The following is a 27,458-nucleotide window of genomic DNA, read 5'->3' on the forward strand; positions in this document are numbered from 1 at the left end:
ACCCCCAGGGGTTTCACCAATTGTGGTCCAACTGGGCAGTGAAAATGAAAAATTAAATTTTTTACACAAAAATGCAGTTCTGGCTCAAAATTTTTCATTTTCACAAGGAATGAAGGAGAAAAAGCCCCCCAAAATCTGTGCCCCAATTTCTACCGAGTACGGCAATGCCTCACATGTGACCAAAAAATACCAGTTGGGTGCATGGCAGGACTCAGAAGGGAAGGAGTGATTTTTGGATTTTGCAGCTCAGATTCTGGTGGAATTTTGGTGGGTGCTATGTCGCATTAGCAAGACCCCCCAAGCACCAATACAGTGGAACCCCCCCACAAGTGACCCCATTTTGCAAACTACACCCCTCAGGGAATTCATCTAGGGGTATAGTGTACATTTTAAACCCCCAGGGGTTTCACCAATTTTGATACAAGTGGGCAGTGAAAATGAAAAAATACATTTTTTTACACAAAAATGCAGTTCTGGCTCAAAATTTTTCATTTTCAGAAGGTATGAAGGAGAAAAAGCACCCCAAAATCTGTGCCCCAATTTCTCCCGAGTACGGCAATGCCTCACATGTGACCAAAAAGTACCAGTTGGGTGCATGGCAGGACTCAGAAGGGAAGGAGTGATTTTTGGATTTTGCAGCACAGATTTTGGTGGAATGAATGGTGGGTGCTATGTTGCACCAATACAGTGGAACCCCCCCACAAGTGACCCCATTTTGCAAACTACACCCCTCAGGGAATTCATCTAGGGGTATAGTGTACATTTCAAACCCCCAGGGGTTTCACCAATTTTGATACAAGTGGGCAGTGAACATGAAAAAATTACATTTTTTTACACAAAAATGCAGTTCTGGCTCAATATTTTTCATTTTCACAAGGAATGAAGGAGAAAAAGCACCCCAAAATCTGTGCCCCAATTTCTCCCGAGTACGGCAATGCCTCACATGTGACCAAAAAATACCAGTTGGGTGCATGGCAGGACTCAGAAGGGAAGGAGTGATTTTTGGATTTTGCAGCTCAGATTCTGGTGGTATTTTGGTGGGTGCTATGTCGCATTAGCAAGACCCCCCAAGCACCAATACAGTGGAACCCCCCCACAAGTGACCCCATTTTGCAAACGACACCCCTCAGGGAATTCATCTAGGGGTATAGTGTACATTTCAAACCCCCAGGGGTTTCACCAATTTTGATACAAGTGGGCAGTGAACATGAAAAATTACATTTTTTTACACAAAAATGCAGTTCTGGCTCAAAATTTTTCATTTTCACAAGGAATGAAGGAGAAAAAGCACCCCAAAATCTGTGCCCCAATTTCTCCCGAGTACGGCAATGCCTCACATGTGACCAAAAAATACCAGTTGGGTGCATGGCAGGACTCAGAAGGGAAGGAGTGATTTTTGGATTTTACAGCTCAGATTCTGGTGGAATTTTGGTGGGTGCTATGTCGCATTAGCAAGACCCCCCAAGCACCAAGACAGTGGAACCCCCCCACAAGTGACCCCATTTTGCAAACTACACCCCTCAGGGAATTCATCTAGGGGTATAGTGTACATTTCAAACCCCCAGGGGTTTCACCAATTTTGATACAAGTGGGCAGTGAAAATGAAAAATTACATTTTTTTACACAAAAATGCAGTTCTGGCTCAAAATTTTTCATTTTCAGAAGGTATGAAGGAGACAAAGCACCCCAAAATCTGTGCCCCAATTTCTCCCGAGTACGGCAATGCCTCATGTGTGACCAAAAAGTGGCAGGACTCAGAAGGGAAGGAGTGATATTTGGATTTTGCAGCACAAATTCTGGTGGAATGATGGTGGGTGCTATGTCGCATTAGCAAGACCCCCAAAGCACCAATACAGTGGAACCCCCCCACAAGTGACCCCATTTTGCAAACTACACCCCTCAGGGAATTCATCTAGGGGTATAGTGTACATTTCAAACCCCCAGGGGTTTCACCAATTTTGATACAAGTGGGCAGTGAACATGAAAAATTACATTTTTTTACACAAAAATGCAGTTCTGGCTCAAAATTTTTAATTTTCACAAGGTATGAAGGAGACAAAGCACCCCAAAATATGTGCCCCAATTTCTCCCAAGTACGGCAATGCCTCACATGTGACCAAAAAGTACCAGTTGGGTGCATGGCAGGACTCAGAAGGGAAGGAGTGATTTTTGGATTTTGCAGCACAGATTTTGGTGGAATGAATGGTGGGTGCTATGTTGCACCAATACAGTGGAACCCCCCCACAAGTCACCCCATTTTGCAAACTACACCCCTCAGGGAATTCATCTAGGGGTATAGTGTACATTTCAAACCCCCAGGGGTTTCACCAATTTTGATACAAGTGGGCAGTGAACATGAAAAATTACATTTTTTTACACAAAAATGCAGTTCTGGCTCAAAATTTTTCATTTTCACAAGGAATGAAGGAGAAAAAGCACCCCAAAATCTGTGCCCCAATTTCTCCCAAGTACGGCAATGCCTCACATGTGACCAAAAAATACCAGTTGGGTGCATGGCAGGACTCAGAAGGGAAGGAGTGATTTTTGGATTTTGCGGCTCAGATTCTGGTGGAATGAATGGTGGGTGCTATGTGGCATTAGCAAGACCCCCGAAGCACGGTGAAATTATGAACCTAATATTCCATAGATGTGTGGTATATTTTAAAACACTCCTTTATACATAGGCCGGGTTTGTCGGGGCAAGTGTCACACTGGAAAATAGTTTGCTTTCTTATTCCCTTTTTATAGCAAACTTTGCACCTTTTTTGTGTCCTGCCCTTTTTTCCAGTGGAGGGGATTTCATCAGGAAAATGCTGCCCTGGTACAATACGGGGACCAGTACTAGAAGTACTGGGGCCCTCTGCCTGCTGGTTCCCAAATATTAGGCCCTTTATGACTTCCTCTTGAAAGTGCATAAATGTCCCCCTCTGGCCGGTAGAACGGAATAGCACGTAAGCGTTATACAGTGCCATCTGGATGATATACACGGCCACCTTCTTGTACCAGATTTTTGTTTTCCGCAGGGCACTGTACGGCTTCAGTACCTGATCTGAAAGATCAACTCTGCCCATGTACCTATTGTAATCCAGGATACAATTAGGTTTGGAGGTGTGGGTACTGGTACCTCGTACAGGGATGGAGGTGGTACTGTCTCCGTGAATTGTTGTCAGTATAAGGACATCCCTCTTGTCCTTATATTTGACCAACAACATATTTTCGTTGCATATTCCCCTGCTTTCACCCCTTCTCATTACTTGGGCAATGTGCGTTTTTGGGAGGCCTCTTTGGTTCTTGCGCACAGTACCGCAAGCTGCTGTACCTCTTGAACCAAGGGCCTTAAACAGGGGGATGCTGGTGTAAAAGTTATCCACATAGAGGTGATAACCTTTATCCAGGAAGGGGTGCACTAAATCCCAGACAATTTTCCCACTAACACCTACGAGGGAGGGGGGGCATTCTGGCGGTTCAATTCTTGAATCCTTCCCTTCATAAACCCTAAACCTGTGGGTGTACCCTGAGGTGCTTTCACACAGTTTATACATTTTTATGCCATACCTTGCCCTCTTACTGGGAAGGTACTGGCGGAATTTAACCCTTCCTTTAAAATGTATAAGGGACTCGTCGATACGAATAAATTTTTCAGGGATGTACACCTCTTCAAATTTGGCACTGAAATGATCAATGACCGGCCTGACTTTGAATAGCCGGTCAAAGGTGGGATCATCTCTGGGTGGGCACTGTGCATTATCGGTGTAATGTATAAATTTAAGAATTCAAATCGAGTCCGGGTCATGGCCATACGGTAAAATGGAGTACTGTACAGAACATCTGTACTCCAATATTGCCTAATTTCTGGCTTTTTTACTATGCCCATATGAAACACCAGACCCCAAAACGTCATCATCTCTACTGCATCTACAGGGGTCCACCTAGCAAATGATGACGTGGGGTTTTGAGCAATAAACTGCTGGGCATATAAATTAGTTTGGTCCACCATTAAATTTATAAAATCATCAGAGAAAAATAATTTGAAAAAGTCAATTTCTCTGAGACCTGTGGAATCAAATTGGATTCCTGGCATGGCCAAAAACTCAGGAACCTGGGGCTCAAAATTGTCTGGTGGTGGGGTCCATACGAGATCAATTATTGGGGGGGGGGTCTCAGCTGCTCTACGGGGGCGTCTTTGAGGGGGTCCCTCATCACCAGAGGAGGAAGAGGAGCTTAAGGCAAATCCTTCAAATTCCCCGCTTGCATCACTGGCTGTGTCAGAGTCAGAAGCAAGCATGGCATATGCCTCCTCCACTGAATACATTCTCCTGGATGACTGGGAGGACATTTGGGAGGACATTTGGGATGCCATTTTTATTTTTGTGTTACTGGTAGTGAAATGTTTCAACACGTGTATAGTGTAGGGGGGGGTACAAACTTTATTTCAATCCGGGGGGTATGTAGTGTGTATGTAGTGCAGAAAAAAAAAAAATACTTTATACCAATAAAAAAAAAAAAAATGAAGGGGTTAAAAATAAAAAATTGAAGGGGTAAAAAAAAAAAAAAAAGGTCCTGCGCCAAAAATTGAGCACAGATGTTGGTCAGTAACGTCTGTCACTGAACAGCGCTCAAAGGCAACAGGAATTTGATCAAAAAAAAAAAAAATAGATCAACCCTGTGCCGAAAAAGATGATCAGTGATGTACGTCACTGATCAGCGCACAGCGGCCACAGGACACCCACAAAATCACAGTGTGTGTAAAAAAAAAATTTAAAAAAGACCCCACAGCACACACACAAAAAAAAAAGGTGATCAGTGATGCGACACTGATTACCAGTGAGGTGCAGCAGGTGCACAACCTTTGGTGCAACTGACAGGTATATATATAAAAAAAAAAACCTCTGTACCCCCAAAAAAGTTGCTGATCACCTCAGATATAGTGATCAGCACAAAAGGCGGGGGCAGCAGACACAAAATTTAGCACTCTCTATCACTCTCTGTCACTATCTCTCTCTATCTCTCTATCTCTCACTATCTATCACTCTATGACACTGCAGCAGCAGCACTGACAGGTATATCTATATATAAAAAAAAACCTGCGCCCCCAAAAAGTTGCTGATCAGTTAATTTATACTGATCAGCACAAAGGGAGGGGGCAGCAGTCAGTTATATAAAAAATATATAGCACAATCTGTCACTATCTCTCTCTCTCTATCTCTCTATAACTATCACACTGCAGCAGCACAAAATATAGCACTCTGTCACTAGGCCTCTCTATCTATCTCTCTCTCTCTATCTCTCTCTCTCTATCTATAACTATATCACACTGCAGCAGCACAAAATATAGCACTCTCTGACACTATCTCTCTCTCTATCTCTCTCTATCTCTCTCTATCTCTCTATCTCTCTCTATCTCTCTCTATCTCTCTCTATCTATCTCGCTAGTACACTGCAGCAGCACAATTTCACAGGAAGGCACAAGTAGCAACAGGATCCAGGAAGCAGTGATGAAGCAGCGATCAGGTAAGTATGGAGCAAGTATGGAGCAAGGTTCTGGTCAGTATGGCGGCAGGGGGGTACGGTGACCGCACTGCACGCTATTCCAGACCGGAATGGCGTCTGCAGTGCAGTCACCGTTAGTTTAAATCCCCCTCCTTGGCTGTGATTGGTCCGTCGGTCCGACGGACCAATCACGGCCTTTGGGGGCGGGCGGGGTGAGGTGGGGTGACACCAGTGTCACCCTTACACCCCGCGGTGATTGGTGCTGTACTTTACAGCACCAATCACCTCTGATCCCGTGTCACCGGCGAACGTTATTCGCCGGTGACACAGGAAAACGCTGTGAATGGCTGTTCACACTGAACAGCCAATCACAGCGATCGCCGACGGGGGGGCGGCATCGCAGCCCCCCCTGGGCATGCACGGACATGTCTGCTGTCAGGGACAGCAGACATGTTGAAACTGTCACCGCGTCTATAGACGCGGTGACAGTTTAAATCCATGACGTACATTTACGCCATGTGTCGGGAAGTGCTTCCCGACCATGACGTAAATGTACGTCAAATGTCGGGAAGGGGTTAATATTTAGAACAGGGAAAACTGCTGTACAATTTTAATCTTTGGACCATGAACCATTTATTCATTAACAAAGTTAAGGGAACTTTGACAAATAAAATGTGTGCTTAGATGCAAAATCACAACTAGCAATTATAACAAGATAGGCACAAGCTGGCACCAATAGTACATACGTACTACCAGGTTTATGCAAAGCATGTACTCTGATTCAGTTTGCTTAGAAAAACAGATTTGCATCAATCTGCTGTAACTTCAACTCGAGCAAAACGAGCAACAAAGAAAAATCAGAGCATTTACAGCCTGTGCTGGCGACAGTCGCCATCATAATGCAGTGTTTGCACCTGTGGATGATGAAGTGGGCATATGTGCCAGAGCCGCCCAAATCTGCCGACAATTATGGCAAATGGGGTGAATGCTCCAGTTGGTACCACTACGGTTACCTGCAGGCAGGATCTGCAGCTTCGCACGGAACAAAGGACTGGATGGGCTTAGCCGAAACCCCCTTATAACATGCTTTATTTTTATTTGAAAAGATCTATGTATACTCTTAATAACTATAAAATGTATGTTAACCTCACTTTGCTCCTTGTATTTGTCTAATGGGAATACTTACAGATGAAGGTATGATCATATGCTTTTTACAGGTGTTTCTATGAAGGTGTTACCAAGTCTGCCTGCAGAGATTACCATTCAGTAACCCACAATTCTTTCCGTCTGTTTTATAATCCCAGAGCCTTCCTGACAGCTTTAATCATGTGTGATAAATCCCCTCACAAAGCAATGATTGGGAGTATGGCATGGCGGGAAGGAGTAGATAGAAGTTTATGGTGAGCGTGCCCAGGTCCCAGAATACGGACAATATGCAAGACAATAGGCAAAGAGGTGGCAGTCACAACTCCCTGCCTGCTCTGTGCATGAAACGGGGTCTGGCAGAATTACGGAAGGGAAATAATGGCGTTTCAGCATATTTAGCTGTATTCTAATCTACAGACCTTTTTAGATTGCAACAAGCGGTCGGTTTCCAAAAGAAGAACGCGACTGATGAGGTTATTCCAGTCGACCTCATCAATAATTATTTTCCCTTTCATACTCGTCTCCAGTGCCTGCAGTCTGTCCTCCATCCAGTCTAGCCTTGCAATTTTTTCTTGACATTCGGCAACCTGTGCTTTCAATAAATCTATCTGGGGGTCTTCTATTACCTACAATGAAAAAAAAACAGCCACTTTACATTTACGCCGCACAAAAAAATAATTTGAATATCAAATGAACAAGGAAACACCATAACAGCTTGTCATCATCATTCTGTCATCACAATTATAGTCAAGAACAACTATGTCCAAATGGTATAAAAGTCACACATGGATAAACAAATATATTTGTTTGTTAACAGAAATGTGTTACAGACTTTTAAATATGGGGTTACATATTAAGCAACAGCTTAAAAAAGCAGGACAATTTGTTTTAAATAAAAAATAATAATAAAATATAAAAAAAATTTAAAAAAAGCCGGAAAAGCCCCTAGAACCCCTCTGTCAGTTTCTATGGCTTTGCAGTTGTGCAAAAACAATAACAATCGTAATGGTTTTTAGGAGCAACAGGACATTAGCTTATAACAGTCTTTACAATTAAGGCCCATACACACTTGAAGATTTTCATTTCAAAAGACTTTGCCAAAATCTCTGAAAGATATATCTTTCACCAAAGTAGTTCGTACACACTGAGCTATTTTCACCAAAGAGCGAGAGATTTTCAGCCGGCGAAAGACTTTGATGAAAATCTTTCATTATAAAAGGATATTTACATAATGGGCGGGGTTTATATTCCAAGAGTGGGAGCAGGTGCCCTTTAATTTCAGTGCGTTTCTGTTCTTGGGTCCTGATTCAGAACTGATCGCTGGGCTGCGTATATTGGGAGCCCAGCGATCAGGTAAACGCCGCCCTGGCCATTACCGCTATAATATACATTGGTGGGCATATATATGCAATGCGGTTAATTTCCCGGCGGTCGGATTCCCGGCGGTCAAAATCCCGACCTCCGAAATCCTGAAACTTTCTCCCTCCGTGGGTGTCCACGACACCCATAGAGGGAGAATAAATTAGCGTGCCGAGCGTAGCGAGGCACCGGGCCCGCTGCGTGGCGAGCCCGCAAGGGGGGGGCAATCCACGTCCCCCCTTGTTGGGATTTCGGCGGTTGGGATTCCGACCGCCGGGATTCCATACCGAATCTATATATACATATATATATATCTAGATATATATATATATATATATCTAGATATATATCTAGATATATATCTATATATCGATAAATATCTATATATATCTATATATCGATATATATCGATATCTATCTATATATCTATATATCGATATATATCTATATATCGATATATACCTATATATCGATATATACCTATATATCGATATATACCTATATATCGATATATACCTATATATCGATATATACCTATATATCGATATATAGAGATATATCGATATATAGAGATATATATATATATATATTAATATTAGGAAGCCTTGCATTGGTGTCAGTGGTTATATATATATATATATATATATATATATATATATATATATATATATATATATATATATTGGGACACCTTGCATTGGTGGCAGTGAAGCTGCGTCAGCAGGGGGACACTTCGGAGCACTTTGCCGCCGGCACCGAGTGCTGAGAGGAGGACAGGTCAAGGTGACAGGGGGGACCGAGAGCTGCTGCGTGGCGGCAGGCTTGCTGCGGCTGCTGGCAGTGTGTCTTTTCCCCCCTGCTCCGTCTCCGTGCTGGGAGCAGGGGGAGGTGGGAGGGAGCAGGGGGAGGCGGCGGGGCGGCACAAGGGCTGAAAGTGGTTAATCTTTCAGCCCGTGCAGCGTACACATACAGCGATGATGGATAAAAAACCATCCATCATCGCTGGCATGCTGGTAAAACCAGCCGACGTGGGACCTCGCTAGCGATGATGCGGGAGCGCGCATCATCGCTAGGAGGCAATCTGTGGGGCATACACACTAGGCAATTTTCAATTGAAAATCGCTCAAAACGGCTGTTTTGAACGATTTTCAGGTGAAAATCGTCAAGTGTGTATGGGCCTATAGATATATCTTTCCCCAAAGTAGTTCGTACACACTGAACTATTTTCCCCAAAGAGCAAGAGATTTTCAGGAAGCGAAAGACTTTGCTGAAAATCTTTCATATAAAAGGCTATTTACATAATGGGTGGGGTTTAGATTCCAAGCATGGGAGCAGGGGACATTTTATTCAGTTAATTAATGCTGTCCATATTTAATTGTTATAATCTTATAACTATACATGCAATATGCTGGCGCAGGCTAGCAAAGTATACATTACCACCACCACTGCCCACCAATGTTTATATATTTATATACCCACTGCCACCAATGTGGGCAATGGGCCAATAAACATTGGTGGGCAGTGTTGGCGGTAACATATATGTTGCTGGCGCATGCTAGCAATGTATACCTTACCGCCACCACTGCCCACCAATGTTTATATATTTATATACCCACTGCCAGCAATGTATATTTATTTAAATACTCACTGACCACCAATGTATTTATTTAAATGTATATTATATATCTACAGTATATTGCTGGCGCAGGCTGCCAATATTAACCCCTTGAATGGTATGCCCGGAAATTTATCGGGCTCAGCTGCGCTGCCGCAGCTGGCTGTCCCGGAAAATTTCCGGGCATACCACAAATATGAAATAGGTGCACGCCAGTGGTGTCCAGGTGTACACCACTGGCGCAGCACCTCTAGAGCCCCCCCCCCTCATTTCCCCAACCCTCCCATCACCTGTGCTCCGGCGATCGCACGCCGGAGCTCTTCTAACCCCGCTCCCCTTGCCGCCTGCCGCCATACTTTTAGTAGCAGTGACGTTGGCGGCAGGCTCGGGGATGTTCGGGGGGACTCGGGAGTGTTCAGGAACCCGAGTCCTCCCGAGCCGCGGCAAACATCCCCCAGCCTGCCACCGACGTCACTGCTGAATGTGACAGGCCGGCGGCTAAGGCAGCGGGGACAGTGGCGGCAGGGAAGCGCCGGAGCAGAGGTGAGGGACGGGGGCTTCCAACTGTGGTGGGTTTTGCTGGGGCAGGACAAACCTGCCCTGACAGGTTTGTCCTGCCCCAGCAAAACCTACCACTCAAGGGGTTAATAAACATTGTTGGACAGTGTCAGCGATAACAGTGTTGCCAGCAGCATATATATCGCCATTTAAATAAATAAATAAATAAATTGGTGGCAGTATGCATATAAAAATATAAACATTGGTGGCAGTGGGCATGGGCATATACTGTACTGCACATATATAAGCATTGGTGGCAGTGGCATATACTGTATATATGTACAGTATATGCCCACTGCCACCAATGTTTTTATAAGTAAACATTGGTGGCATATAATTCACATATATAAGAATTGGTGGCAGTGGGCATATACTGTATATTTAAACACATTGGTGGCAGTGGGCATCTAAATGTATATATAAACATTGGTGGCAGTGGATATATTCTTCACATAAACATTGGTGGCAGTGGCATATACTGTATATATGTACAGTATATGCCCACTGCCACCAATGTTTATATATGTAAACATTGGTGGCAGTGGGCATATGCTGTACATAGATATATACACATTGGTGGCAGTGGGCATCTAAAGTATACAGTATATAAACATTGGTGGCAGTGGTACTTACTGCTGTGCTGCAGAACTTTTCCTCCTCCCTGCTCCGTGTAGTAAAAAAAAAGAAGGGGGAGGGAGCACACAGACACTGCTGCTGCGGCTAGATCCGGGGGCGGGGAGAGGACAGAAGCCGGGCTGAAAGTCTATCATCTTTCAGCCCGGAGGCAGAGGTGAGCGTACACACAAAGCGATGATGGCTCAGATACCAGCCATCATCGCTAGACATGCTGGTCAAACCAGCCGACGTGGGATCTTTTCAGCGATGATGCGGGAGCGCGCATCATCGCTGATCTTCAGTCTGTGGCCCATATACACTGAAAGATTTTCATCTGAAAATCGCTCAAAACGGCTGTTTTGAGCGATTTTCAGCTGAAAATCGTTAAGTGTGTATGGGCCTTTACAGTTCAGCTTTTAAAGATATTCATTTATTTACAATGCCATGCCCAACGGTGAGTGCCAATGGACGTTCCCTGCACTCGAGTGAATCCATGAACAGAGTATATCAAGTGTTCTCAGTAGATAAGATGCATGGATGCATGTTTTAAAAAGGACAGATTTTATTTTATTCTCTTGTAGCTATGTAAATTAATATAGTTACCCACTCTTACCACTTTCTCACATTGACTTTCCACATCCGGATTTGACCCACAAACATTTTTTGTCTGAGACCCAAAGTTTTCATTTGCTGGAGGAAAAGATGGAAGATCCAGATCTCTACCTGTGTGACGTTCCACAAGGGATTTTATCTAGAACAAAAAATAAATATGAAACCGATACCTATATACATAATGGATATAGCAAATAAAATTACATAAAAAGGAAGTGGGCCGTGTAAAATCATGGAAGGCAAAACAAGCACAATCAAAAGGTAACCGGTTACTAAACAAATGTTTTCAAGATGATAAACAAAATGTCATAAAAATTCTAAACAAAAAATAAATCTAATATAGAAATCACATTTTCTCCTGTGTATGAGTAATGAGTAACATGATTGCTGGCAATATATTGCTCAGTGTCTCCTTTTCTCCTTTTTGAAAAGGATATACTGCTGGGGAAAGCAGCTGGTCTCAGGAGCGCATTGCCCATTGCAGGGCCGGTCTCGGAAGAGCACTCCCGGGACAGTTGCCCTGTGTGCACGAAGATATGGTCGCTCAGCGACCACATCGCCGGCGATTCTTGCTAGAATCGCACCGTGTGTACGGGGCTTAAGGTTTATTTTCACCCTGTACAGTAGGTTTGGTTTTAGTTTAAATTTAGTAAAAAAAACTAAATTATACATGCCAATAAAAAGTTAAATCCCTAGTAGTTAAAGAAAATACAAATTAAAGGAGTTAAGATGGGTTACCCAGTAGATAATGAGACACGTTATACTGTAGGATGGTATGAAAGTATGCATTGTGCAATAAACAAAAGCAGGATGCAAACCATGCTAGAGGGGCTTATTATTTACAGTATAGGAGCAAGTCCAGCTACTAGGTGGTAATGGGGGTTCCATATATTTATTGCCCCTTGATAACCCTTCTAAACTAGTGGGAGATCGCAGGCAATATTCAATTGATACTTTTCAATCGCACGGATTACGGTCATTAGGTGGGGTTTAGCCTTTTAAATCAGCTAAACCTGACTGTACTAATGGAATCTCCAGAAATCTTTCAGTGGCAAATAACAGTAAATTAACAGATTTCTATATTAGATTTATTTTTAGCAACTAAGCTATAGATAAATCAATAATCTAGCTGGCAGCTTGTACTCTATTAGCAATGTTTATAGGAGTTTTTTTTAGAAGACCATCCTATATTTTGTTTAACTCCCAATCAATTCAGGGGATCCTGTCGCAGATACCTGAATCATAGGTCAGCCTTGATAGCCATCAAATATGTTCCTAGAAGGTGCTTAATAGCCCAGGTGTTGACGGATTAGGGTCTTTTTAAGGCTGGAAAATTACGATACCCTAGTATTCCCTGGTGGTCTCCCATCCAGGTACTAGCCTGGCCCAACACGGTTTGATTATTCCCGAATCCTTTTGAATTTGAAAGTCAGTGTGCTGGGACCGTCATTTTCATAAAAAGACTATTTCATCATATCCCTTTCTGCAATCCGCCATCGGGTATTGGCCAAATGGTAATTTATCTATAGTTAAGCTATAAATCACTTATTTGCCATAATATTTTTCCCATCAATAAATTTTAATAGGACTCAGAGTTCTGGAGAAATAATTTTTAGAGCATATCCATTAAAATGTAACATTTTAATTGCCACTTACAGGCAACATAGTATTCCCCCAAATGTTTTTTTCTTCTTTTGTTTGTCTAAATACAGTATTACTCCTAGGCTGAATATTATTCCAGTCACAAATGGCTACATCAACTATGTACAGGTGAATATAAAAGAAAGGAACATCTTAGCTGGATGGTGTTGACATGAAGCAGACACACACTGAAATACCAGTTTATCTTGCAAGGCCTCACAGAGGAGACCAGTTTTCTAGGGAGGTCTGTATGTGTGGCTTCAAGACAAGAGTTGAACATGCTACTTACTTGGCTGAGCTTTTCCGTTTTCATTGACTGCACACAAGACTCCTCAGGATAAAATGCTTCACATTTATCTTTAACAGAAACCATTTTCTTAATTGGTTGTAATTTAGCCTTTTAAAAACAAAAAGTAGAAAGCCACCTGCCATTTACTGAATGGGGAAATAAAAACACACAAGCTCTACAAATGTTCTTATTTAAATTACAGTAACAATGAAATCCCAACATCTACAATTACAGTAGGATATCTTTAGAAATAAATCTACTTGGAATGGCCATGGTGTAGGTTTTACAAGACAGGAAAGTCTGGAAACTTCTAGCAAAGACAACAAAAGAGATTTATTCTTTGCAGTAACAGTGGACACATGAACCATCAATGATCGGGAAAAAAGCTTTAGGAGAAAAAAGGTGAAAGTCCAGTGGTGCATAACTGGGAAATGCAGATCAGGTCCAAGTTCATGCACGCAAAACACTGTATTAATATCTTTATAAATAGATAATTAAACAATGCAAATAAAATTTATAGCAGCTAGTGAGCTGTTAAGGGACACAAAAGGCTTGTATACAGCATGCTTTAGAGTAAATGTACCAGCATGCAACTTATGGGTCCTACAAATGTAGCTATGAAGGGGTATTTTCTAAGCGATCTTACTAGATTGCTTAGAAATACCCCTGCATTGCTCTTTGTGTAGGGGCATAGCAATGCACAGCCCCATGCGTCACTATCACCCCGGCGATAATATCGAGGATGGTGGAGAAATCTATTTAAATTGCCAGGGTCAGTGTCCTCATGGAGAACAGTGGCCCTGACAGCCCGCTCAGCAGCACATCGCTATGCATCGCTGATCGCTAAATGATCAGAACGCTCACTGATATACTCTCCTGGCATTGACGGACACCGTGGATACTCTGGAAGCCATTTTGAGTACTTCCTCCTCCGCCTCAAGCACATACTCCGCAGCTGCTTTCAAATTCTCAGCTAGCAGTAACACACATGGGTCAGCAGGTAAAATAGTACAGAAGTCACTGGCCCAAACAATCATGGCCTTGGAGACCCATGCTGATGCTATAAGAGGGCGTAAAGTGAAACCCACCCCTTCAAAAATAGACTTGAGGTTACCTTCAAGCTTCTTGTCTACGGGGTCCTTAAAGGCTGCACTCCCCTGGACAGGTAGCACAGTGGCTTTAGAAAGCCGTGCCACGGAAGCATCCACCACTGGAACTTTTTTTTCCAGAGGTCCGCATGAGCCTCAGGCATGGGGTACAGACTTAAATAGCTCTTAGGCATCTGAAGCCTTTTAATCGGGCATTTTCCAAGCCCCTTCCAGCAAATCCTGTAAACCTTAATCAGCAGGGAAGGTAACAGTTTCCTTACGCTGCCATTTAAATACTCCTTTTGCAGGAGTCTTATTCTCCACAGACAAATTCAAAGCCTGTTTTACAGCAGTAATCAAATCCTCCACCCCTGAGGCAGAGGAATCCTCAGAATCATCACCCTGATCCCAGGGAATGTCTGTGCACTCTCCCTCCTCTCCAGATTCAACAGCAAGCAAAGGCACTGAATAAGACCTCTTAGGAGTCCCCACATTATCACTATCAAATCTGTCAAGCAAATCATTAAATCTGCTGATCCCTTTTGCAGTATCCTGCATGACCTGAAGGAGCCCAGGATCTGCTTGGGTCAGAGGCAAGGAGCCAGAGGACTGCTGAGATGATGACATAGGTCTAGGGGAAGATAGCAGCATATCACTCTGCCTGTCCAGCAATTGCACTAAGGCATTTACAGACCTGCCCAGGGCACTGGCCCACGCAGGTTCTGATTGCTCTACCCTCTGGGGTCCACTGCCCATGGGTCTCACACTAGTGCAAGTAACACACAAGCCCCCCATGGCCATCTGTTCAGGGGCAAATTTTCGTGTACACACACTACAAGCGCACAAAGCATTAAGGGCTCCCTGACCCAAAAGCCACAGACTGTTGCTCAGACATGATGCAAAAGGTAACACAGTCACAGTGCAAGATGTACAGGCGTTAAATACAGAGCCAATGCACAACAGTCACTTCTCTGTCTGAAGCTTTCAGTAGTGGGGAAAACGATGCCCAGGAAATCCAATCACACTGCCAGGATCTGTCAGCCAGTTCAGCTCCGCTGCAAGCGTCTTCCGAATGGCGCCAAACAGAGTGAGGGAAGAGACCAAGTCCCTGCTGCTGCGGGGTCCTTGGCTTCTTGGCGCCAACCACCCCCAGACAGCTGCTCCCACTGCAGGATTTCCAAGTTCCAGTGTCTCCCCCTCTGCTGGGGACCACTTAGAACATGCCTGTAACACACTGCTGTCCTCTCACACAGGAGGTCAGTGTGTAAGCTCCGCAGAAAATGGCCGCAGCCATCATGGAGCACCTGTCCCCCATGATCCCCACCTAGCATGAAGCCGGTTTCAGAGCGCTCCGGAGCCCAGGTAGCTTCTTAATAGAAGCTGTAAGCGCCGCACAGGGAGACCAGACAGCGTCTCCCCTGTGCGCAGTGAGCTGACAGGACGCGCTTCTGTCAGCTCCTGCTGCGCTTTCAGTGTGAGGATTCAATGTGAATCCTCACACTGTGCCTACCTAGCTAGTGTAAAAGTTAATAAAATAAAAACTCCTAACTAACTCTAATCCTTCGGCTGCTCCTGCAGCCCTTTAGAATAGCACCAGTGGGCACCTAACACGAACTGAAGAGTCTGAGATGCAGAAGGGAGGAGCCTACCCTCCTACATCCCAATGTTGAGCTGTGTCACCAGGACCATTGAAAGAGAAACGTTTTTCTCCTCTGCCGCCGCGGATGGATGAGCGGTACCCGAACCACCCGCAAGACCCCCCGCTGCCTAAACCCTCCACATCCAGGGTTCGCAAATACTCGCTATAGCGAGTATTTTACCCACTTTTGAGCACCAGGGACTCATTTTTTATGAATGTCTGGGTCCCCTGGGACTCGCTCCGCCCATTTCGGCGTGCACGCCGTGTTAATATGTGTGACAAGGGCGGAGGGATCCGTTTCCCCCTCAGTTGTGATGCGACTGTGGAGAAGACACAGCGTGATGGCCGCTTCACACATCTGCTGGGCGCAAAAATGAAAGGGTCCCTGTCACCGCAGAGTCATAGGCAGCAGTGCACGGAAGCCGCATAAGCTGGCTCCTGCACTGCGCCTCAACAACAGACGGCTGGTGCCAACACCAGAAGCAGCTGCTCAGCAGGGGAACAGAGCTGCGGCTGGTGTGAGGACGGAGCACGAGGAACTGAAACCAGCATTGGGGGCCACAACCAGGGAGGTGTGACAGTGAGGACGGAGCAGACCCGGGCAGGAAGTAGAGGTCAGAGGGGTGCGTGGTCCATTTAGCAGGCTGCTTGGCTGTGTCATGTAAGGGGATTTATTGCTAGCAGGACTCGGGCTGCAGACTTCCCTCCTCCTCTCCTCCATTGCGGTGCTGCTCTTGTGTGTCACTGTCCCCTCCTCCAGGCTCTGAGTGCTGGCTGTTATTGGCCCGCTTGTCCCCTCCTCCCCTCTCTGCACGGCTGGCAGAGAGGCTGCAGCTCACCAATTACCTCTTAACAGGCAGAGCTGCCTGTAGGAGAGGAGCCTATAGACTCTGCTGGGATTTCACTCACCCTATCCCTCCTGTTCCTGCTGCCATTACTTTTAATTTTGCTCTAGAAACAATAGACAGGGGCAGAATCCTGATTGCTGCAGCACAGGTGTCCCTATTCCGACATAATGCCTTTTTCTAGTATATGTGTATCTTGCTTTATGTGAGTGGGCAAATTGCCAATTGATTACCCCCAACCCACAATTTTGGGGTGCCCAAATCTATGTTTGCTTACCAAAAAAAATAGGCTCAGGCTGGCCCTTGGCTCAGGGTATATGCCATATAGAAGAGAGGAGGAGGCTTCTGTATGTGCCATGCTGGGGATGTGGAGAGGAGGCTTTATTCTGTTGGGACCCAGAAAAGGTCAAGTAGGACCCCGATTTTTGTAAGTGGGGGGTCCCAGGGACCCATCATTTTGGGGGTTTTCGCGATCACTGCACATCCCAGGTTCCCAAGGGAGTGGAGGACAGGACAGGAAAGGCAAGATCAGAGCACACAATGCTGCGGTGCCACACTGTGTGAACACATACATTAATATGTACAGTTGGAGCCCATGTCAACTTTGTTCCTTAGGTCGTGGCTCACCATCAGCAGCAATACAAATACAGTAAGGGATTAGCATAGTAATCCTATTTCTCACTTTGGGCAGGATGTATTATATTAATACATCCCGCCCAAAGTGAGAAATAGGATTACATCGCCGCCCTTCGCTTGACAGCCGCCGCGATGCTGCCGCATATGTACTAACATATGAAGGTAGCATCGGGTTGTGGTGAAGGAGACTCCCGCGATACATGTGATGTGGTCTGCGGGGGGTATCCGTCACATCCCGGCGGCTGCCAGTGTCCCCCTGCAGCCGGATGTCCTGCTGGCTGTGACACCTGCTGGGGGAGGAGGAGATCAAAGTAGTTGTGTAGCCACAACTGGGGCACCTGCCATAAAAATTATCTACAGCGAGTGTAAATATTCTATGGAGTGCAAATCCGAACTGTAACAATAAAGTGCTGATGGACTTATAAAATTGTTCAACCAAGGCAAGCGGGTATATGAGTAATAATCTTCACTAAAAACCACCGCTCCTGACTGACCCCTGAGAGGTCTGGGACAGATATCTTTGGAATACAAAATATTTACACCCGTGACAAAATCCTATTTATAATATTACTGTCCCTGGAAGGGTATCATTGACCTGTCTGCCAATTAGTTTTTTAAGGAAAGGTTTTAAAACCATGTATATTATGATCACTAATTTGTGAATAAATTAGATACTATAGTACCATTGGTGCGCTCTCTCATTATATTGCTGTTAATTTAATTTTTTTTTTTTTTTGGTTTCTTCTGTGGAGTTCACAGAAGTCCCCAACTGAGAGCATCAATGATAAATCATTAATTGGAGGTAAAAATACTAGTGTATGTATTTGAATGTTTTAACTAAAAGCAGCTGGTTTAAAGTGCGCCCGATTTTTTGGCCACCTTTTTGCATACCCCTGTGTGTCTGGGAGCTGTGTGTCTAAACATATCACAGGGCTACCCAAGACATACATGTGGATCTGCTATAAGGTGCTCAAATCTTATCTGTACTTTACAGGTAGGAGCCAACTGGTTGTTTATCACATACTGAAGTTTAGCGCATCTGGCTAGTGTTCCCGCCTGGCTGTTTTAGTGGGGCACTGCGCCCTGCTCGATTTTTAAAAGGCAAAATGCGCCCTGCCCCTCTAGCAGCATCCTGCAAAAAAAGCCTGCTGCCTGTCCCTGCCGCAGAGCAGTGAATTTGGCGGGGCCAGGCTCACCCCCTTCAGTGACGGCAGTGGCCGGGCCCGCCCATTTTCTTGACGCCAGCGGCCTGTGACCGCCCACAACAGTGACGCCGGTGGGCCATGTCCGCCCCCCTTATGCTGGCCTTGTGCAGCAGCCCACTGCCCAGTTCCTGGAAGGAACACTAATGAATTAATTAAAGAATAGTAATGTTAATCTAGAGTGGGAAACTAGAAGGCCAAATAATTTAGCAGTGGCAAGCAAGATGCAAGTCTTATTTTCTGCAGCCGGTGGCATGTGCGCAGAAGTCAGATACCGTAATTGCACTTTTCTTATTGGACTAAAAATAGCACACGTTATGTTACAAGACTCCTTTCAAAGAGAAAAAAAAAAAGTTTGACAATCAATGACCAACAATAATTAAGGTCTTTTTATTTTCAAGAGCACTGTTTACACGATTCACCTTTCATACCCCAGTTGGCCAGAAGTGTTCTGGACTTCAAGGGAAGTGCATACATGAAACACATAAATCATTACAATCAGTGGTGAAATGTAGGCACAGTGAGGCTGATGATGTCACAGGCACAGTGAGGCTGATGATGTCACAGGCACAGTGAGGCTGATGATGTCACAGGCACAGTGAGGTCATCAAATTATTGATTGTGCTTTACCAAGCTCAGTCTTTGTTATGAGAGTGAGCTGTGTGGTAGTTATATTTGTGTGTAGCTATACATACGCGTTTTCTCATTTATAATAATTTTATTTATATAGCTCTCTTTCTCCAAAATGTATAAAGGAGCTTATTCTATGTGGTTGCCTCATGTATTCCTGTCATATAATGACAGACTAACTGTGAAAGGCACCAAAGGTATCAACAACAAGATTTTAGAAGCTGTTCAGCACATACTAAGAAATCAATTTCCTGATGTGGAAGGCCTGAAAAACGGAGTCTTGAGTACCGTTTCTGCGCCAGCAGTGCAGATTCACGGAGATTATGACCGTAGCCACGCTTTTGCATCGATTTTTTGTGATGGGGAGCTATACATTGCAGATAGTGGTTCCTTTAAGCTTACTGCATGCTCCAAAAGACAACTGGAAGCCCTCTACGGTAGTAGGTGCTTGAAAATTCTGGATGTGGAGAAACAGGGGACTAACACAAATGACTGTGGAGTATATGCTATAGCATATGCAGTGGAGTTCCTCTGCACCCGCAAAACCAGCCCCACCTTCACCTTCAACGTACCATTAATGAGACAGCATCTCATACAGTGCCTGGAGGCTGGAAAATTCACGCCATTTCCTCAAACTAGGAAAAGAAAATGCTATGAACCGCAATGCTATGAACCACCTAGCAAACGGAGGCGACTGGATCCAGAGTTTAATAGCTGCAGCCCAGAAAGTGGAAAACTTCTGCCACTTCCAAAGAATAGGAAAAGGAAGCGCCCTGAACTGTATACCAGTAGCAAACGGAGGCGACTGGATCCAGATTTAATTAGCAGCAGGCAAGAAACAGCGCCTCAAGCACCCACGGTTCCTGCTCCACAACCTGTCCCAAATCAACAGAATGAAAAAACTAACTTGCAGCAGGAAAGTGATCAAGTCGACAACGAGACAGCTGGAGAACCTCTCGAGACGCACTCATTTACATCTACAGCTTGGGTCTTTTTCAAAAAATATTTTGAATATTTAAAAAAAAAAATTCTGTAAGAGATGCAGCACAACCTGACTGTGGTATCACTGATGCAAAAGCTGGGGATTAGGGCTACTGGCGACACCCCAAAAAAAAAAACGACACCTGGCAGCCACCTCATGGGTGTGTTGGAAGAGCTGCTAAGATGATCATTTTTTGTTAAAATGTCCCAGGGCAAGCATAGTACCATACATGCCAAGGGGCCTTCCAGTGAAATCTCATGGAGACTCCACCGATTTGACATAGCCTGGAGGGTCTATGATAATAAACCAATGCATGGAAGTATTCTGCATCGCAGACATATACTGCAATACAAATGTTAGATAAAAAAATAAACATACAGCAATACACACAGCTACATGCACTGTAGTGAAAACACAGCTGATTCATTCAGAGTGAAAGCGCCACTTTCAGTGGGAAAATGCGATGTGTGGCATCTTAAATTTTAATATAGATCATAACTATGCACAGCCCCATCCAAGCACTGGTGAAAGGGATCTGCATGATATCAGATGGTGCTTACCTCCACATTTCCATCAGCAAGCCCACAGAACACTTCTATGTGAGAATGCCCTATTGCCGCTTGGTAACACTCCCCTAGACGTAACATAAAATTGTACCAAGATCCATCCAACTTACAGATGGCTGGCCTAAACTTTGCAGGGCCTGAAGTGGAGACGGGCAGGATGTCGCTGCCCCGCCGACGGAGGATTGGGACGCACGTGTGTCTCAGAGTAGCCCCTGTCCGCTGGCGCTCGCCAGAGGGGAGGCTCTGGCGAGCCCCGGCCAAAGATGACAGGGGCTACATCTGAAACTGCACTTTAAATTGTGTATAAAAGCCTCAACGTGCACACAGACTAATAGAAATAGCAAGATCCATACACAGACAGGAGCAGTGTTCAACTCTGAATGAGGCCCATAGTATCCAACAAAGCCATCATACCATCCCTTATAAGACATGGGCCAAAAGTACAAGAGGCCAGTTGGATTAATTTCTGTTCTATCCTCTAGACCAGTGTTCTTCAACCACTGTGCCATGGCACAATAGTGTGCCTTGAGCTGTTCTCATGTATGCCCCCAGATCTACAGATGTACAATACGGTTTACAGCCACCACCAGTTCAACTGTTATTTACTGGTCTCTTCTTTTCATGTAAAGGGCCAATGTATTTTATTTTTGTTACCTGTGGGGACCAGTGTGACTTTTTTTGGGGGGGGAGGGGGGGGGGGGGGGTCCAATAGGTTTTTGTTTTTCCCGTGGGAGCCAATGTGTTTGCCCTGTGGTGATCTCATGGTGTGCCTTGGTAATTTTAAAATCGTATTTAGTGTGCCGCAAGGTAAAAAAAGGTTGAAAATAATTGCTCTAGACCAGGAGTAGCCAACTCCAGTGCTTGAGAGCTACCAACAGTTCACGGTTTCTAGCTCACCTCCCAGGTGCACTCATTACTGACTGACACATTTTAAAAGATCCACAGGTGGCGCTAATTATTTCACTTGTGATACTGTGAGACCTGGAAAACGTTAACTGTTGGTAGCTCTCGAGTCCTGGAGTTGGCTACCTCTGCTCTAGACTGTCCAAACAGATATGTATATTTTGCCAAGCATTTTTAATGAGACAAATATATCAATAATAAAATATAAAAAAAAATCGGCTGCAGCCGATGGCAATGAGCGCAGAAGTCAGATACCGTAATTGCACTTGTCTTATAAATAGCACACATTATGTTATACCACTTTTACACCAGAATGCCAGGTAGGACCCGGGAAATTGAACACAGGAAATTGCCAGGGCATGCCCTGCCCTGCCTCAGACCCCATTTACACTGCACTTCAAACCAGGTTATTCCCGGGTAATGCCCTTTTACACTTAAAACGGATCACCCCTGCGTTTCCTTGCTGCTGTCATTAAAAAATGGCTTTTTGGCCTGTTGATGATGAGGTCACAAGAAATGGAACATGAAACTCTTCCAAGTTTTTTGCTTTATTAAGCTGAAAATATGCATAAAATTGTCATACATTGGAATCTTTATAGATGTAACGCATTCTCATAAAGAAAGATAAAGATGCGTATGAATACAAACTTGTAAAAACTTGGAAATAGACCAAAAGTAACACTTTGTGCCCAAAAACACACAGCACAGACTGTGGCTGTAGTGTAGGGTAGGGTACAGGCTGCAAACAGCGTGGTAACGCTGCTTCTGCTGCTGCGCTACTCCATGTGCCCTGTTTGGGTCTCCGGCAGATGACATCATATGCCAGAGCCGCAGAAGCACCAATCAGCTCTTCGCGGCCTTCTCCCCACCAAATAACCCGGATAATGACCATTTACACCACCCTGAGCCCCGTATAAGCCCCGTGTCCGACCCTGAACATTTGCCGGGTCAGATTCCCCGGAAACAGGACACGCGTTATTTTTTTTCAGCCCATTTACACCACGCCCCGCACTGGAGCAGCAATATTCCGGGTCCAACCTCTGGTGTAAAAGGGGTATTACAAGACTCCTTTCAAAAGAGAAACATTCTAAATAAAAAAAATAAAAAAAGTTTCACAATCAATGAGCAACAATAATACTGCTTTCACACTGCAAAACCTGCTTTGGACCGGTTTTTGAAACGTTTCTTTAACCGTATCAGAGCAAGTTTAAATACCCCTTTCACACTGCATGTTGTAAACGGTGTATTACTGGCAATTACCGTTTTTGTACCTTTCACATTGAACCCGTTGTGAAAGGTACAAAAACGGTAATTCACTAGTATACCATTCATTCCCCGGTATCTGGCCTGCAACCCCCCTCTGTTTCTAGGCAGTAGGTACCCCTGCTCCCCCCCCTCCCCTGGTAGTAAGTAGCTCATCCCCCACCTCCCTTCCCCCCTGGTAGTAAGCAGCACACACCCCCCCGGTAGTAAGCAGCACCCCCACCCCCCCCTCCCCTGGTAGTACCAAGAAAGGGGGGGGGGGGTGGTATAGGGGTCCAACAGTCAGGATCCCAGACGAATGGCAGGACTCAGACAGCATGTGAGCGCAACAAAGCTCCTTGAGGGAGAATACCCGTTGGCTGTCGGGAACCCGATGTCGGGTAAATGACTGTCGGGATCCCGTCCTGCATGTGTAATGGGTATTATGGTGTGTGGTATAATGTATAAGAGGCATTAAAGTGTGTGCCATAATGTGTAGTTGTCATTACAACAGAATATGTAATGGGAATAGCAGAGTATGTGCCATCCCGACTAAAAAAAGTGCCCTGCCCGGTGGTCAGCACCCGACCCTAAAAAAATCTTAGAGTAAACACTATCTGGCCCTTGAGGACAATTGCGGCAGATAATCGCAGGATCCTGTACATCGTAGCGAAAAACATAAAGCCAAGTGAACACTCTCCAGGAAGCAGGACAATTATTAGCCAAGTCTACTAGAAGAAAAGACTCCATGAGAAGAAAAAGAAGAGTTAACCACTAGGTGCAATCACCCTCAAGAATAGAAAAGGTAAGCCAGCCTAGTTCATGAACAGAAATCTTTGGACAGATAAACTTGATCAACCTGTACCAGAATAATGGGAAGAAAAGTAAGGGGAAAGCTTGGAATGGCTAGTAATCCAAAGCGTACCACCACATTCATAAAACACAGTAAAGGCAGTGGGACAGCATGGACTTGCATGGCAGTCAGAAGCACTAGCACAGTGTGGTCTGTATATGAGCACTGATATGCAAACCAGACCTGTGCTAGAAACACCACAGCAGACAGCGACACCCCAGGCAGGGAAGAGGAACTGCATGGGTTTTCAAATATGGCGGGAGCTAGAATGAACACTATTCTGTAGTCTATACCAGGGCTCGACAAACCCCGGGGGCCAGGTCACCACGGCGACCAGATTCTGCTTCCTGGCGACCAGATTTTTTGGTGGAGGAAGTAGAATCTGGGTCGTAGCAGGGTGCGCTTGCAGCAATAGCTGGGAAGAGCAAATCTGCCGGCATCGCGAACCAGTACATCAGCAGCTTCGAGCTGCTCCTCCTTTGGCTGGGAGGGCACCATGTACCCGGCAGCCGCCACCACTAACCCCCTGCCATTGAGAGTGCCTGGCCTCCTGTGCACTCAGTAGCTCTGGCTGCAGGGCCACCATGTACTTGGCCGCCACTAACTCCCAGCTGCTGTCACAGCAGGGAGACTTCCTTCCCCTGGAGACCAGCATCCTCCAGCCAGGGACGGATACAGATCACGATCCCCCTTTTCACGCCCCCCCCCCCCCCCCCCCAGGCGGAGGAGAAGGCAGGGTCTGCGTGCACAGAGCTGCTGCTACTGGGCACTGGCACACTGTACAACGCAAAGTGCATGCAGTAGTAGGCAGCCGGGGTGATGCCTGCAGGGAGGGTGATCGATTCCACCTGATTGTTCCTTTGTTTAACCTCTAAGCACTCGAGCGGCTGCAAGCTGTGTAGGGTACGCGGGAGGTGGAGGTATTTATAAACACACAGGGTTTGTTTAGTTGTAGCGCTGCCATTGCAACCCTGTTCCATGCAACATGCTGCTACTGCTGAGGGATGCGCGAGCTGGTACCGAGAATGCCAGACAGGGAGGTGCCCATGTGTGACACTCCTCCAGATGTGAGACTGTATTCCTGGGGTGTGACAGCTCTCCAGTTATGTGACTGCATTCCTGGGGTGCTACATTCCTCCAGATCTATGACCATATTGCTGGGGTGTGATAATCCTCCAGATGTGGAGGACCTCCATGTATGTGCTAGTTTTCCTAGTGTGTGTGTATATGAGACAGTACTGTAGTCGTGTGACAATGCTACAGCTCAGTGTCAGTTCTACAACTATGTGAGTGGCATTTGTTTGCCTACAATAGAGACCCAACCCAAGCTTTTAATACAAGGTGCACAGGTGTACTAGTCACTCACTGACACTTCCAAGGTCACCTGGCAGTGGTATATATATATATATATATATATATATATATATATATATATATATATATATATATATATATATATATAGTGATATGTCCTTACCCAAAGGCAGGTCATTATGGCTTTATGTATGGCATATGGTGTAATCCAATGGTAGCCAACCCTAGCCCTCGAGAGCTACCAACAGTTCACATTTTCCAGACAACCTAGCTGCTGCACAGATGGAGCTAATTAGCTCACTTGTGATTCTGTGAGGAGACCTGCAAAACATGCACTGTTGGTAGCTCTCGAGGACTAGGGTTGGCTACCCCAGGTGTAATCTGTGTGACATGTGTAATGAGCATACGGTGTAAATTTTTGGTGCAAACTGTCCCTATGTTTAATTTGTCTGGCTCCTACATTTTCATCCTGGCTCCTAGATTTTAAAGAAATTTGTCAAACCCTGGTCTATATGGATTTACAGTCTGCTCCGATTCAGAAAATTTTATAAAACAGATGGACAATGACCTACAATCACAACTCTGGAGTTTTGGGGGTTTTTTTAAAGCAAAGAAGTCAAATATCCTGATGGAGCATGCATGGCACTTGCAGACGACAATACTAAAAGCAGAAAGACCAGTGAACAACCTTTGTCAAGACCATCACTTAAGGTGCCCCTACCGTATGATGCGATACGTGCTCCTGCGGGCATCTCATTGCACAGTACAAAAAGTATGTGTTGCAAGTACTTTTTGTACTGTCTTCTGATCGCATCGCACGCAAATCGCATGCGTTGCGATCCAGCCCATAACGGGTGCGATCATTGCACTGTGTATGGACTCCTTCAACTCCACAAAGTCACAGCACTGTCCCTGCACCACTTAAATACCTAATCCACTTTACCATGTGAGATGCCACTGGAATATAATAAATATAATATATATAATAAATAGAAGTAGATACTAATTTTGATATATAGAATAGCATTATAAAAATGATCAACCAAATACTATTACACTATAATATATATCAGAGTTAGCATCTACTTCTATAGCAACATCCCATATGAAATAGAACACCCATCTCTTAATCCCCCCCCCACACACACACACACACTCCAATTGTAAGGAGTAAGAGAGAGAGTGAAAGAAAGTCCAAAACACAGGAAAACAAGTATACCCAGGTAACACTGGAAACAAGAGATAAAATACAGGGCTCTATGCACTTAACAGCAGCAATGTTTACAGGTCTATTGCAATCTATAGAGATAGTGTGGCAAGCGCAGCGAGCCCCGCAAATTACTTTACATGTATTCCGCGTCCGTTCACCACACTTTGGGCTCGGTGGCTCGCCACACTATCTAAAATCAACTCCACGCCGACGTGGATAGTGGGGGTATGAAAAGGTCTGAGGAAGCCTAGCGCCGCCCCTCGCGGGCGCGCTGCGCTCGCCACGCTTCGGGTTGGAGTTGATAGTGGGGGTCGCGTTGACAATGGGGGGGCATTTAACATTGTATGCACCCATCAGGGTGCTTGTACAATTAAATAAATAAAATCGCTGCCATTTGATGGCATGCGATGCAATGCGATATTTAATTGTACATTCAGGCTTTTTCACACGGAAATCCCATCGCATACCCTATTTAGTATGCGATGGGCGCCATGATAATACACAAGTACCCATCCCTGCACACCCCCACTATCCAAGTCAGCCCGAAGCGTGGCGAGCGGACGCGGTACGCATCCTCCCGACCTGTTCATACCCCCACTATCCACGTCGGCGTGGAGTTGATTTTATAAAGCGTGGCGAGCTCAGCGTGCCACCGTGACCAAAGTGTGGCGAGCGCAGTGTGCCCCGCGAGGGGACGAGGAAAACGATCCCGAAGCGTGGCGAGCGCATTGAGCCCCGCGAAGGGATGCGGAATACACGTCAAGTAATCCATGTCCACTCGCCACGCTAATGGATCTTTTTCCGCCTCCCCTCGCAGGGCACGCTGCGCTCGCAACGCTTTGGGCTCGGTGGCTCACTGCGCTCGCCACGCTTTATAAAGTCAACTCACGACGACGTGGATAGGGGGAGTATGAACAGGTCAGGTTAGCCACGCTCCGGGCTGACCTGGATAGTGTGGGTGTACAAGGATGGAATATCATGCAAATCGGCAGGAAATCGCCCTCCCTGTTGGGTCCTGGTGGA

The 27,458-nt window shown here is 45.3% G+C and overlaps 1 protein-coding gene across 3 annotated transcripts in view; it reads right to left on the minus strand.

Annotated features, from left to right (window-relative positions):
* Positions 1-27,458, minus strand: part of CEP44 (centrosomal protein 44) — a 57,081-nt gene that overhangs the window by 8,092 nt on the left and 21,531 nt on the right. For 2 of the 3 annotated variants that reach the window (XM_083170834.1, XM_083170833.1), the window contains exons 5-7: positions 13,326-13,433; positions 11,391-11,534; positions 7,056-7,262 (exon numbers count right to left, since the gene is read on the minus strand). In XM_083170834.1, the coding sequence (XP_083026960.1) occupies positions 7,056-7,262; positions 11,391-11,534; positions 13,326-13,433 (459 nt within the window). The remainder of the gene's footprint in view (positions 1-7,055; positions 7,263-11,390; positions 11,535-13,325; positions 13,434-27,458) is intronic. The other variant, XM_083170838.1, reaches the window with a different exon arrangement.

The sequence above is a fragment of the Crinia signifera genome, chromosome 1 (genome assembly GCF_055691185.1).
Source record: "Crinia signifera chromosome 1, ASM5569118v1, whole genome shotgun sequence".
Taxonomy (NCBI): domain Eukaryota; kingdom Metazoa; phylum Chordata; class Amphibia; order Anura; family Myobatrachidae; genus Crinia; species Crinia signifera.